Consider the following 12,297-nt stretch of genomic DNA (forward strand, 5'->3'; position numbering starts at 1 on the left):
TTAGAACATGAGGTGTGTTTCATTCACTTAGTATTTTGCTGAAACGCAAAATACTTGGTGTTTTGACCTTTTGTCTTAACTTGTAAACTTAAAATGAAGAGGACGAGGGAAATATTTATTTGCAAAGGTGAGAACTCTGGCCTCAACTTCCACAAATCAAATTATTGGTTGTAAGCTGTCCTTCCACATTAGCAACACAGGTTTCGGTGGGTGGCCCTAACTTAGACATTAAAAAATTCCAATATTCCAGCCAGTCACAGCGGCTCACAATCCAGCACCTTGGGAGGCTGAGGCAGGCGGATCACCTGAGCTCAAGAGTTCAAGACCAGCCTGGCCAACATGGTGAAACCCTGTCTCTACAAAAACACAAAAATTAGCCAGGCATCATGGCGGGTGCATGTAAACTTGGGAGGCTGAAGTGACAGAATTGCTTGAACCCAGGAGGCAGAGGTTGCAGTGAGCCCAGGTCACGCCGCTGGACCCTAGCCTGGGTGACAGAGTGAGGCTCCATCTCAAAATAATAATAATAACTCCAATATTCCAGTAGAAAGCCAAAATCAAATTTAAATATCCAGCTCAGTAATAAGCTGAGTTAACACATAGCTGGCAACTTAGCACTAAGTTGACTAATGGGGAGGGGGTGCCACGCAAGGCTGGGGAGGCCTCTGGTTTTAGGGAAAATGCTGCTGAGCCGTAGGCTGGCAGGAAGCTGCCCTTCAGCAGGGCTGCTGCGAGGCTGTGTCACCACGACAGCGGACGGATGCGAGGAAGCGGGCGGGGCGGGGCAGCGGCGGGGCGGGGCAGCAGGCGGGGCGGGGCAGCAAGCGGGGCGGGGCGGGGCAGCAAGCGGGGCGGGGCAGCAGGCGGGGCGGGGCAGCAATAGGCATGGGGCGGGGCAGCGTGGGGTGGGGCGGGGCAGCAGGCGGGGCGGGGCAGCAAGTGGGGTGGGGCAAGGCAGCAAGCGGCACGGGGCGGGGCAGCGTGGGGCGGGGTGGGGCAGCAGGCGGGGCGGGGCAGCAGGTGGGGCGGGGCAGCAAGCGGAGTGGGGCGGGGCGGGGCAGCAAGCGGGGCGGGGCGGGACGCACTCAGCTCCTTCACGCAGTCGTTCACCAGCTGCTGCTCCTTCTCCTCGTAGGTGATGGTCTCCGTCTTCAGCTGGCAGGCCTGCGGACGAGACCCAGGTCAGACGCCGCGCGTTCTCACCCGGCCAGGTGGGGCAGACACGGGCCGAGGCGTAAAGCCAGGGCTAACCCGGGTCTGGGAGGGAAGCTGCCCTCAGCAGCCCCCCACGTGTCCCCCGTGGCACCCTCAGATACACAAAGTCCATCCGAGTTCCCGCTTAGTTAATGGACGTGCGCGCTCAAGCTGAAAACCGGGTACCACTAGAGGGCGCCACGGGCACAGGCGCTCTGCAGCTTTGCTCTGTTCAACGCAACGACCACTACCATCCCATCCAAGCATCTGTTCCTATCTGTTCATTTGTGGCTGTCCCGGCTCATAAATGTGGATGCTCTGTGGTCCTCACAGTGCCCAGGACACCACCCTGCCCACAGCAGGCACCCTGAGGATAACCACGTAGGAATGGCAAACACCTGCTACGTGCCAGGCACTGAACCCTGAGGTTCTGAGTTGCACTTAAACCTGCTGTGTTCAAGTTTAGTAAGAACGAGGCTCAACACAAAAGCATTATGATGCAGAGGCACAAGAACCGTCCCAGGACTCTGGACAACTTGCCCTGGCTGAAAAGGGTGAAGGCCAGGCACAGTGGCTCACACCTAGAATCCCAGCACTTCGGGAGGCCGAGGAGGGAGAACCGCTTGAGCCCAGGAGGCGGAGGAGGCTGCAGTGAGCCAAGATCATGCCACTGCACTCCAGCATGGGTGACAGAGCGAGACCCCATCTCAAAAAAAGAAAGAGAGAGGGGAAGAAAGGAAGGGAGGGAAGGAGGGCCCCAGTTAGACAGAAGTGTCTGAGCCCCGGGTCCTGGCTCCAGAAAGACATCACAGTCGGAGTGGAGGTGGGGTAGCAGGAGTCTGTAGCTGCGATCAGATTCCCTCAGCTGGCTTTGGGTGAAGACTCTGACAGGGCTGAGTTCCTGGGCACCTGGGGCTGGAGGATTTACCCACATCAGGTGCTGGAAGAGGTGGCACTAGACTCGGAATGGGGAGAAGGGGGCTGTTGCCTTCTTGGCTACTGGCTGGCAGAAACCTGGGCAGCCTTCTTGGTCAGTCTGGGTTTACGTGACCCATCAGTGAACAAGGGACTGGAAGAGGTGAGGTCCAAGAGAACAGGGATGCAGAAGAGCATCTTATTCAGGTCGGGCGTGAAGATCTTACCAAGGTGTGGGCAAGTTCGACAGACGGTCTGAACTATTCGAGGGGCTCCCAGGAGCCCAGGGCCAGCCTAGGTGGGCACACAGCTCCCACCTGACACAGGCCTGATAAACAGGCTGTACTTCGGCCAGAGGACAAAAACTCACCACTGATTAAGACAGACGGTACTAAATCTGCACGCATTGGGGTTTTTAATAGAGGGGGCAGTGGGTGGAGGCAGAAAACAAGGGGCTTAGAGTCACAGACTTGCAAATCGTAGCTTTGTCATTTACTCACTCGAATGACCTTGGGTTATCAAAACACCTAGTAGCCTGGGGCCCACTGTTCCGATATGAATCAGAGTAACGAGCTTTCATCCCTGTTGTGAAGACTAAAAAAATGAGGCGGGCAAAAGCCCTGGCACAATCCCTTGGCAACAAAAATAACAGCAGGGGTCCCCGGTCGCCTCGGCTCAGGCTTTTTGAGTTAATTAAGAAATATGGCTCTGCCGGGCACAGTGACTCATGCCTGTAATCCCAACACTTTGTGAGGCCGAGGTGGGTGGATCACCTGAGGTCAGGAGTTCGAGACCAGCCTGACTAATACAGTGAAACCTCATCTCTACTAAAAACACAAAAATTAGCTGAGCGTGGCGGCGCATGCCTAGAATCCCAGCTACTTGGGAGGCTGAGACAGGAGAATTGCTTGAGCCCGGGGGGGCAGAGATTACAGCGAGCTGAGATTGCACCACTGCACTCCAGCCTGGGTGACAGAGTGAGACTCTGTCTCAGAAAACAAACAAACAAACAAAACAAAACAAAACAAAAAGAAATCTGGCTGTGAGCATCTGTGGACCCTTTCCTTGAGCATCTGCTCTGTGGCAGCATGAAAGCAAGGCTGGGCTTCTCCACAGGTGCTGTGGTCAGAGCTGGAGCACACCGGGGAGACCTCACTGCAGGGCTGACGGTGAAGGAGGGGTCTCCAGTCTTCCCAGTCCTCGCTGTGTCATTCACCAGGTTCACCTGCCCCAGCCAGGGAGGCGTGTGCTGGGCTGGAAGGCAGTGCCTGGAGCACAGCGGAGGCATGTCTGCCGAGCGCCTGGCACAGCTCTTCACAGATTGCCACCTCTGAGGAGGGCACTTAACCCTGGCTGACCTCACCAGATAAGGCGAATGGGGCCACCTCCCTTCCAGCAGGGGCAAGAGCAGGGAGTGCAGGTCACCTCGGATCGAAGTACAACATTCTCCTCTTCGAGATCTTTCAGCTTCTTTTGAAGAGAATCCAAATGAAAGTAATTCTGGACTGAGGAGGACGACTCATTCCTCTTCAACCTGGGAGAGAAAGTACACTCACAATCCGGGGAGACACGCTTCCTCCCAGCACCTGGGAAACCACGGGGAGACACAAGGAGGGGCGTGCAGAAGGACAGTGACCCACCAGACCACTCTCCCAGCCCCAGGAAGGCAGCGCCCGGTGCACCGATTCAGACCCACAGCTCAACCCTTTATCCACAACCTGCCACCTCACCTTGGAACTCGGGGCCACCAACTCTGTTTAAAGCCTACACAATTCCAGGATGTCTGGGAGTTTATTTGATACTCATCAAGCATTTGTATGTGCCAAGAACTCTTTTAAGTACTCTGTATGTTTCAACTCAATTAATGCTTATAACTCTGTGACCTAAGTTCTACTGCTATCTCCATTTTACAGATGAAAACTCAAGTCACAGAGGTTGAGTAATCTAGCCCACAGCATGCAGCTAGTGAGGCCCAAAGCAAGATGTGCAGCCAGCCTGCTGGGCGCTAGAGTTCAAGCTCCCGACACAAGGCTCTGCCGACACTCAGAGAAGACGCCGCACCTTCTGTCCTGAGGACGTGCCCCAGCACCTCTGGCTCCAGAACCTGAATTCCCTCCAACAGCAGAGCCTAACCCATCGTCCACTAATGTGCCAGGGCACATCGATCTAAATTGACAAATAAGCAATGAGACCCAGGAAAAGGAAAACTAAAAACCTGTCCACCTGGTCCCACTGAAACAGTAACATGAATCTGTTTGAGGCGCTTGGAGACGTTTGGCCCAGAAAAGGCCGAGCGCGGGTGACCCCCACTGCTGATGAAGGTGACCCTGTCTAGGTGACCCCAAGGACGTAACAGCCGCCAGCCTGTGCTCTGGCCTCCGGAAACACAGCCCTCTGGTGACTTACGGGGTTGAGCAGACAGACTCGGGCTCGCTCTCCTCCGCCGCGCTGGTGTAGAACTGAAGCAGCTCATCCTTCATGGACAGCTCATGCCGGAGCTGAGACACCTGCACAGGCAGAGCCGGGGCCATCATTTGCTTCCCATTGAAAGTAAAAGCATTTAAACTGATTTTGTGCTGCTCAAAACAATAGGCTTTCATTTGATCTATTTAAATGAAACACAATTACTTTTTGGCCGAAAGTGGTCTGAATTTGTAATTTTTACTTTGGTACAAGGAACAGCAGAGAGGGGACTAGAATGACGCTTGGTGGCTGGGTGCCGTGGTTCACGCCTGTAATACCAGCATTTCGGGAGGCCGAGGTGGCAGGCAGATCATCTGAGGTCAGGAGTTCTAGAGCATCCTGATCAACATGGTGAAACCCCGACTCTACTAAAACTACAAAATTGGGCTGGGTGTGGTGGCTCACACATGTAATCCCAGCACTTTGTGAGGCTGAGGCAGGTGGATCATTTGAGGTTGGGAGTTTGAGACCAGCCTGACCAACATGGAGAAACCCCGTCTCTATTAAAAATACAAAATTAGTTGGGAGTGGTGGACATGTCTGTAATCCCAGTTACTCAGGAGGCTGAGGCAGGAGAATCACTTAAACCCAGGAGGTGGAAGTTGCGGTGAGCCGAGATCACGCCATTGCACTCTAGCCTGGGTGACAGAGCGAAACTCTGTCTCAAAAAAAGACTGATGCTTGTGGGGGATGCAACTGCCAGGGACTTTGGATGTAGCCAGATGACCAGCTGGGCAAATGGCCAGAAAAATGGGTCATGTTATGAACGAGGAGGCCATTCATTCACTTCTGTCAGAACCAAATCCCAACTCCAAATAGGCTCCTGGAGATGCCAGCTCTGCATGGCCAGCACAGGCAGCCTGCCGACCTTGCTCTCACGCGCGGATGACCGCACAGCCCCACTCTGTGATGCCCCCTCATAAGGCTCCTGGCCGTGCCTGGCCAGACCTCGTTCTGTGTTCACTGCTCACTGGATAAGAATTTCAGACACAGGAAGAACAGAGGCAACCCTCAGAGAAGGCCACATCGACTCCTGCTGAGATGGCTTTGCAAACCACCCTGATTTGTACTTAAGGTTTTCAAATAAAGTTCTACTGTAAAATTTTCATTTGCCCTTTCACTCTGCAGTACTGATGAACAGGGAACCAGTGCTAGAAAAAGAACCGCAATTATGTTTTAATTTTCTTGTTTGTCATTTGACCTAGGGTCTACGGTTTATTGCAACTTTTTTCTACATAACACAGTGAATTATGATGTCTTCCATGGAGAAGACAATTTTATGTGCATAAAGGGTTTAGCTTCGACACCTAGACTGATAATTGAATAATATGCCAAAGGGAAAGATGTTACAGCTTTCAAATTCAAAGCTTTTCCAAGGGGAAAAGGCATTTCCACTCCCAGAGACTTGCATCCTCTGTGCAAGTGAGGCCTGTCCCAAGCAAGGACAGTAAAGTGAAGAAGCTGACAGATGACCATTTGTGGGCTACTGGGTGGCAGGTCTGTCTGCTCAGAAGTGGCCGGGAGGGGGCCAGGCTGACCCAGCAAGCTTTCCCATCAGTCACATGAGAGGGAATCCAGGTCGTGACACTGGGGACAGGGAATGCAGGAATCACTTTATTTCTCCTAAAATACAACAGCATTCTCCCTTATTATATTTTAAAGAAAAGCTAGGATTAAAACTTTTCTATACAGTGGCAACTACGCATCATCATATTAAAACTATTGTTAAACCCAGACGACAATGTACTGGGAATAGCTTTAACAAGAAAGAAGTCCAAAGGCATCTTAGGTACCAGAGCATCCACTCCCACTAAGGAAGTTTCTGATAGAAAACAAGGGAGAAGAAGCCCGGCACGGGGCTCACACTTGTAATCCCAGCCCTGTGGGAGACTGAGGCTGGTGAAGAGGCCAGGCACGGAGGCTCACGCCTGTAATCCCAGCCCTTTGGGAGACTGAGGCTGGTGAAGAGGCCAGGCACGGGGCTCACGCCTGTAATCCCAGCCCTTTGGGAGACTGAGGCTGGTGAAGAGGCCAGGCACGGGGCTCACGCCTGTAATCCCAGCCCTTTGGGAGACTGAGGCTGGTGAAGAGGCCAGGCACGGGGCTCACGCCTGTAATCCCAGCCCTGTGGGAGACTGAGGCTGGTGAAGAGGCCAGGCACAGAGGCTCACGCCTGTAATCCCAGCCCTGTGGGAGACTGAGGCTGGTGAAGAGGCCAGGCACGGGGCTCACGCCTGTAATCCCAGCCCTGTGGGAGACTGAGGCTGGTGAAGAGGCCAGGCACGGGGCTCACGCCTGTAATCCCAGCCCTGTGGGAGACTGAGGCTGGTGGATCGCTTAAGCCCAGGAGTCTGAGACCAGCCTGGGCAACATGGTGAAACTCTTCTCTACAAAAAAACACAAGAATTAGCTGGGCGTGGTGGCACATATCTGTAGTCCCAGCTACTCGGGAGGCTGAGGCAGGAGGATCGCTTGAATCCGGGAGGTGGAGGCTACAGTGAGCTGTGATCTTACCACTGCACTCCAGCCTGGGGACAGAGTGAGACCTTGTCTCAAAAAAAAAGAAAAGAAAAGTGGGGAAAGGAAACCAGGAGGAGAGTTCTCACAGGTAAAATTCACTGGTAAAAGAACAGGGTGACAGAAGGGAAGCTGCTAAGGAGGGCGTGGCTCTAAGCCCCTTCTCCTTGCTCCAGCCATCCCCCCTGACGCCGCAGCTGCCCTCCTCCGTGCAGACCACGTCCCTTCCAGAAAAGCAGTGTCACTCCTCCCGAGCCGAGGCGCCCTAAGCTGGGCCAAAAGTTCCATGCCCTTCCTCTGACCACTCACATCCACCAGCCAAGACTCACATCGTGGAAATAAGATAATAGGCATTTTTGTTTCGTTTTGTTTTACAGTACAAAATTATACTGTAGCGATGACACGAGTCTCCCTTTCCTCTGTGCAGAGCTGACGTCCTCACAGGGCTCCTCTCCAGCTGCCCACGCCCAGCCTGACTCGGGAAGCCCTGCTCGTTAGGGTGGTTGCCTGGGTGCCCTTCTGCCACGCGTGGGGCTTCTGGATCAGCCTGGACTCTCCGAGGGCAAGGACTGTGGCTGACCCAACACGGCACACAGGCGTGCGACTGCGTGAGGACTGTGCCCGCCCGACCACCCATCCTCACTGCCCGAGACAGAAAGGAGGCACGGGAAGCAGCTGGAGCTGCAGGGGGGCGGCTTTCAGGCCCCAGCTGCCCGTCTCGGAACAGGCGGTTCTGGGCTCAGGCCGCGGCCGTGCCCTCGGGAGGGACCTGCTAACTAGGACCCCGTTCGGCCATCTCCTCCAGCCGTGCCCTCGGGCCCCCCGTGAGCCTCGGCCGCCGCTCTCACCTCCTCCCTGACGTGTTCCACCTGCTCCTCCAGCAGCTCGTTCCTCTCCGTGAGGGTCTTGTTCTTCTTCAACAGCGACTGGCCGATGCGGGCGGCCAATTCTAAATCCCGCTCTTTCTGCGGAAGGAAGGAGGGAGAACAAGGGTTCAAAAACCTGTGTTTCCCGAAGGAGCCAGCGGTGCTCCGTGTCGAGTGAGGAAAACGAGGGCACCCAGGAACAACAGAGGAATTAATAATTCACATCCGTGCTGGCATCTGACGTCTGTTAAAACAGGCGCGACCTCTGCCCACATAGCGTGTGAGAGCTACACGGACATCGCGCAGTAGAACGGAGGCCTGAAAATGTAATGAAAAAAGCTTTGTTCCTACACAAAAGAAAAACACGCTTCTCAAAACAGTTACATGCAACTGCTTTGTTACTGTGCAATCATGGGATGACCTGTCTCTCCACCTGAGGGCTGGGCTATTGTATTGCTAGGGCCCAGCACAAGGGAACAGTAGCTCTTTGTTAAGTGAATGAATGAATGAATGAATGAATGAATATAGAAACTCTAAAATGCTCTTACAACGAAGCCAGGAGCTGACACAGGGAGGCAGCCTCTCTAGCACACATTAGGCTGGAATACATCGAGTTCCTTATTTTTGCCTCATGTGAAACAAAAATGTTTAAAGTTACTCTGAAAAACGATTACGTGCTGTTTTGTTTTGTTTTTTACTTAGAAAAGGCTACTTAAGCTTCATTAAGCAAAAAACAACATCCAAAATGGAGATATTATGCATAAAATGGCCATACTTCACAGACAAAAACATGCTTAAGGCACAGAGCTTTCTGTTAGCTCAGCCGATGGCATCAGTTAGACAGAGCAAGACTCTGTCTCAAAAAAACAAACAAACACAAAAAAAAAACAGAGGAAAATTGGGAGTGGCGTGTGAAGGCAGGGCAGCCTCTGTGGGAAGAAGGACGTCCCCTGATAGTGGACAGGCGCCATCGGCAAATGCAGACTTGGTGATTTGCTACCACTGTCTGATTCAACTTGGGTGTTGGCAAAGGGAGGAGAAGTCAGAAAAGCGAAATCATTTTAGAAGTCTACGCTCATGACTCTGTTCATCTGGTTTGAAAGAAAGAATGGAACGTGTTCTTTGGGGCAGGAAAATCGCTGGGGAGGAGTCCTGGGCTCTGATGAAGCACGCGCTGCTAACTCCCACACGGTCCCAGGCAAAGGGCTTCTGCCTCACAGGATCAGGCACACTGCAGATCCTTCTTTTTTTTTTTTTTTTTGAGACAGAGTCTCAGTCTGCTGCCCAGGCTGGAGTACATGGCACGATCTCGGCTCACTACAGTCCCCGCCTCTCAGGTTCAAGCGATTCTCCTGCCACGACCTCTTGAGTAGCTGGGATTACAGGTGCGCACCACCCATGCCCAGCTAATTTTTGTATTTTTAGTAGAGACGAGGTTTCACCACATTGGCCATACTGGTCTCAAATCCTGACCTTAAGTGATTCGCCCTCCTTAGGCTCCCAAAGTGCTGGGATTACAAGCATAAGCTGCTGCGTCCAGCCAACAGATTCATTTTTCAGGCCACAGGTTTCAAACCCATTAGTGGGTTGAGAAACCATTTTGGTGACAGCAACCAACATTTTGTTTTAACTTAAATACAATGGCACAGAATGGAAAACACCAAAGTGCATCAAATGTAATAAGAGAATTATTTCATGTTTAAACGGTTGTCTCGTCACCTGTTTGCCTATGTGAGCACTGGCTCACAACCTAAGCTGTGTTTCTTACAGCAGGCACTGGTCACAAGTTCCACTGCTCCAGATGAACCAGCCTCCTGCACACTGGGAGGGTGTGGGTTCTCTATGTGAATGCAGACAGGGAGGTAAAGGGGCAGGCTGGCTGAGATAGTCTAGAAAAACTCTTCTAGGCTTATGACTCACTAAGTTTTAGAATAAGTAGAATAATCAACTTTTATTCCTAACTTCTTAGATATCCATGTTATTCCATGCAATAATACCACATCTCCCTTTGCAAAGCCCAGGAATTCCAGTGAAGATGAGCGTCGCACTTGAGGTCTAAGACTGGATTCAACCGCACTTCCGCTCCCTCTCGCAGGATGACGGCCTCTCTCCTCCAGGCCTTCCACAGTCCCCAAAATGGCACTGCTGTCACCACAGTCCCAGAAGCCAGCCAGGTATCACAGTTATCAAAAATGAGCCAGGCGCAGCAGCTCACGCCTGTAATCCCAACACTTTGGGATCGCTTGAGGTCAGGAGGTGGAGACCAGCCTGGCTAACATGGCAAAAAACCCATCTCTACTAAAAATACAAAAATTAGCTGGGTGTGGTGTTGGGAGCCAGTAATCCCAGTGACTCAGGAGGCTGAGGCCAGAGAATCGCTTGAACCCAGGAGTCAGAGCTCGCGGTGAGCCAACATCACCCCACTGCACTCCACCCTGGGTAAGAGAGGGAGACTCTGTCTCAAAAAAAAAAAAGAGCTACAAATTACCCAGCTCATTCCCACAACTTGTGCCTCCTCATCATGACGCTTCCTTTCTGGAAGCACAGTACATGTGGAGAGGGCCCTCTCATGGGCAAAGGGGACACACGACTCTTCCCAATCAACCGAGATGCTCATCTCTGCACATTTATCCACACTGGTCACAGTGTCTACTAAGAAGTTCCCTTGGCTGGGGGCAGTGGCTCATGCCTGTAATCCCAGCACTTTGGAAGGCCAAGGCCGGAGGGCCTCCTGAGCACAGGAGTTCAAGACCAGCCTGAGCAACAGAGGAGACCCCATCTCAAGATACAAAATTGAAAGGAAGGTCCCTTGTCTCATAGCCCTTTGCCATGTCTCAGACTCAACAGTTGTGCTTATTGGGCACCCAGAGGAAAGGGTTCAAAGACTCGTGTGAGGGAGACTGCACAGAATTAAAGTCTCCAGGGGCTGACTCAAGACCAGCACCTAACCCACGCGCTTTCAGCTGGATTTGGTTAAAACTGCGATACCAATGTTCACTTCCCTTTGAAAGTATGGTCTCCATAAATCTAACTCAAGTCTACCAAACGTCTCTTCTAGAACACTCAGCAGGCGCTTCGTCAGTGCTCCTCAGCTCACCACCTCACTACCTGTTCTGCGCTGCTTTCACGCACGCAGGCTGCCAAGTTCCAACAAGCGCTGATACTTTGTAAGCCTTAGCCATATATACACACACACACACATATATTTTTATATGGAGTCTCGCTCTGTTGCCAAGGCTGGAGTGCAGTGGTGTGATCTTGGCTCACTGCAACCTCTGCTACCTGGGTTCTAGTGATTCTCCTGCCTCAGCCTCCTGAGTAACTGGGATTACAGGCACACACCACCTCACCCAGCTAATTTCTGTATTTTTGGTAGAGATGGGGTTTCACCATGTTGGCCAGGCTGGTATCAAACTCGTGACCTCAAGTAATCCACCCATCGCAGCCTCCCGAAGCGCTGGGATTACAGGCGTGAGCCGCCGCGCCCGCCTGGACTTCACCACATCCTGCATGCACATTTCAATGTAAACAAATGAAGCACACAGTATAATAATGAAGACGGGTCAGGCAAGGCGAGGGATGCCAGAGCGCCCGAAGGATGCGGAAGGCTCGCAAAGGGCCAGACACCAACGGGAATGGGAGACAGGACGGGGAAGAGAAACAGGCAGAGCGGTGAGCTCAACAATGAAGTCCTCCGTCTGCCGGTCACACCTCAAACCCTGCGCCCAAGGGCGGCCTCGCCTCTGCTTGCCCCACAAAGACAAACACTTCCCTGGTCGATGCCAGACATGTGATCTTTAATTTTAAAGAATACTCTCTGCCAGAAGAAAAAGCAGGAAGTCATAGCAAATGGGCATAAAAATGTAGTTCGAATGAGATCCAGTCTCTGACAGCGTAATAGGGTGGTTACAGTCAACAGTCATTTAGTCCACGTTTAAAAATAACTGAAAGTGTAACTGGAATGGTTATAACACAGAGGAACGACAGACGCTTGAGGTGACGGTGCCCTTTTCCTTCTCCCTGCCTCCACCTTCTTTTTTTGAGACAGGTCTCGCTCTGTTGCCTACGCTTGAGTCGCTGGTGCAATCACAGCTCATCACAGCCGCACACTCCTGCGCTCCCGCAACCCTCCCGCTGCGGCCTGCTGAGTAGCTGGGACCACAGGCACGCACCACCATGCCTAACTAACTGTTGGAATGCACCTCTGGGCAAAGCTCGCCTCCGCCTCAGTTACAGAGTCTAGCTTTTTGTAGAGAAGGGGTCTCACTATGTTACCCAGGCTGGTCTCAAACCCCTGGCCTCAAGCAATCTCCCACCTCAGGCTCCCAAAGTATTTGGATGA

General features: G+C 52.6%; 1 protein-coding gene across 13 annotated transcripts in view; it reads right to left on the bottom strand.

Annotated features, from left to right (window-relative positions):
* Positions 1 to 12,297, bottom strand: part of TRAK1 (trafficking kinesin protein 1) — a 211,292-nt gene that overhangs the window by 40,269 nt on the left and 158,726 nt on the right. For all 13 annotated transcript variants that reach the window (XM_021666616.2, XM_064360104.1, XM_021666612.2 and 10 more), the window contains 4 exons: positions 7,938 to 8,054; positions 4,516 to 4,616; positions 3,535 to 3,643; positions 1,086 to 1,164 (listed from right to left, as the gene is read on the bottom strand). In XM_021666616.2, coding sequence (XP_021522291.1) covers positions 1,086 to 1,164; positions 3,535 to 3,643; positions 4,516 to 4,616; positions 7,938 to 8,054 — 406 coding nt within the window. The remainder of the gene's footprint in view (positions 1 to 1,085; positions 1,165 to 3,534; positions 3,644 to 4,515; positions 4,617 to 7,937; positions 8,055 to 12,297) is intronic.

This window comes from Aotus nancymaae, unplaced genomic scaffold, assembly GCF_030222135.1.
Source record: "Aotus nancymaae isolate 86718 unplaced genomic scaffold, 86718_ANA_hifiasm-v0.15.2.pri h1tg000038l, whole genome shotgun sequence".
NCBI lineage: Eukaryota > Metazoa > Chordata > Mammalia > Primates > Aotidae > Aotus > Aotus nancymaae.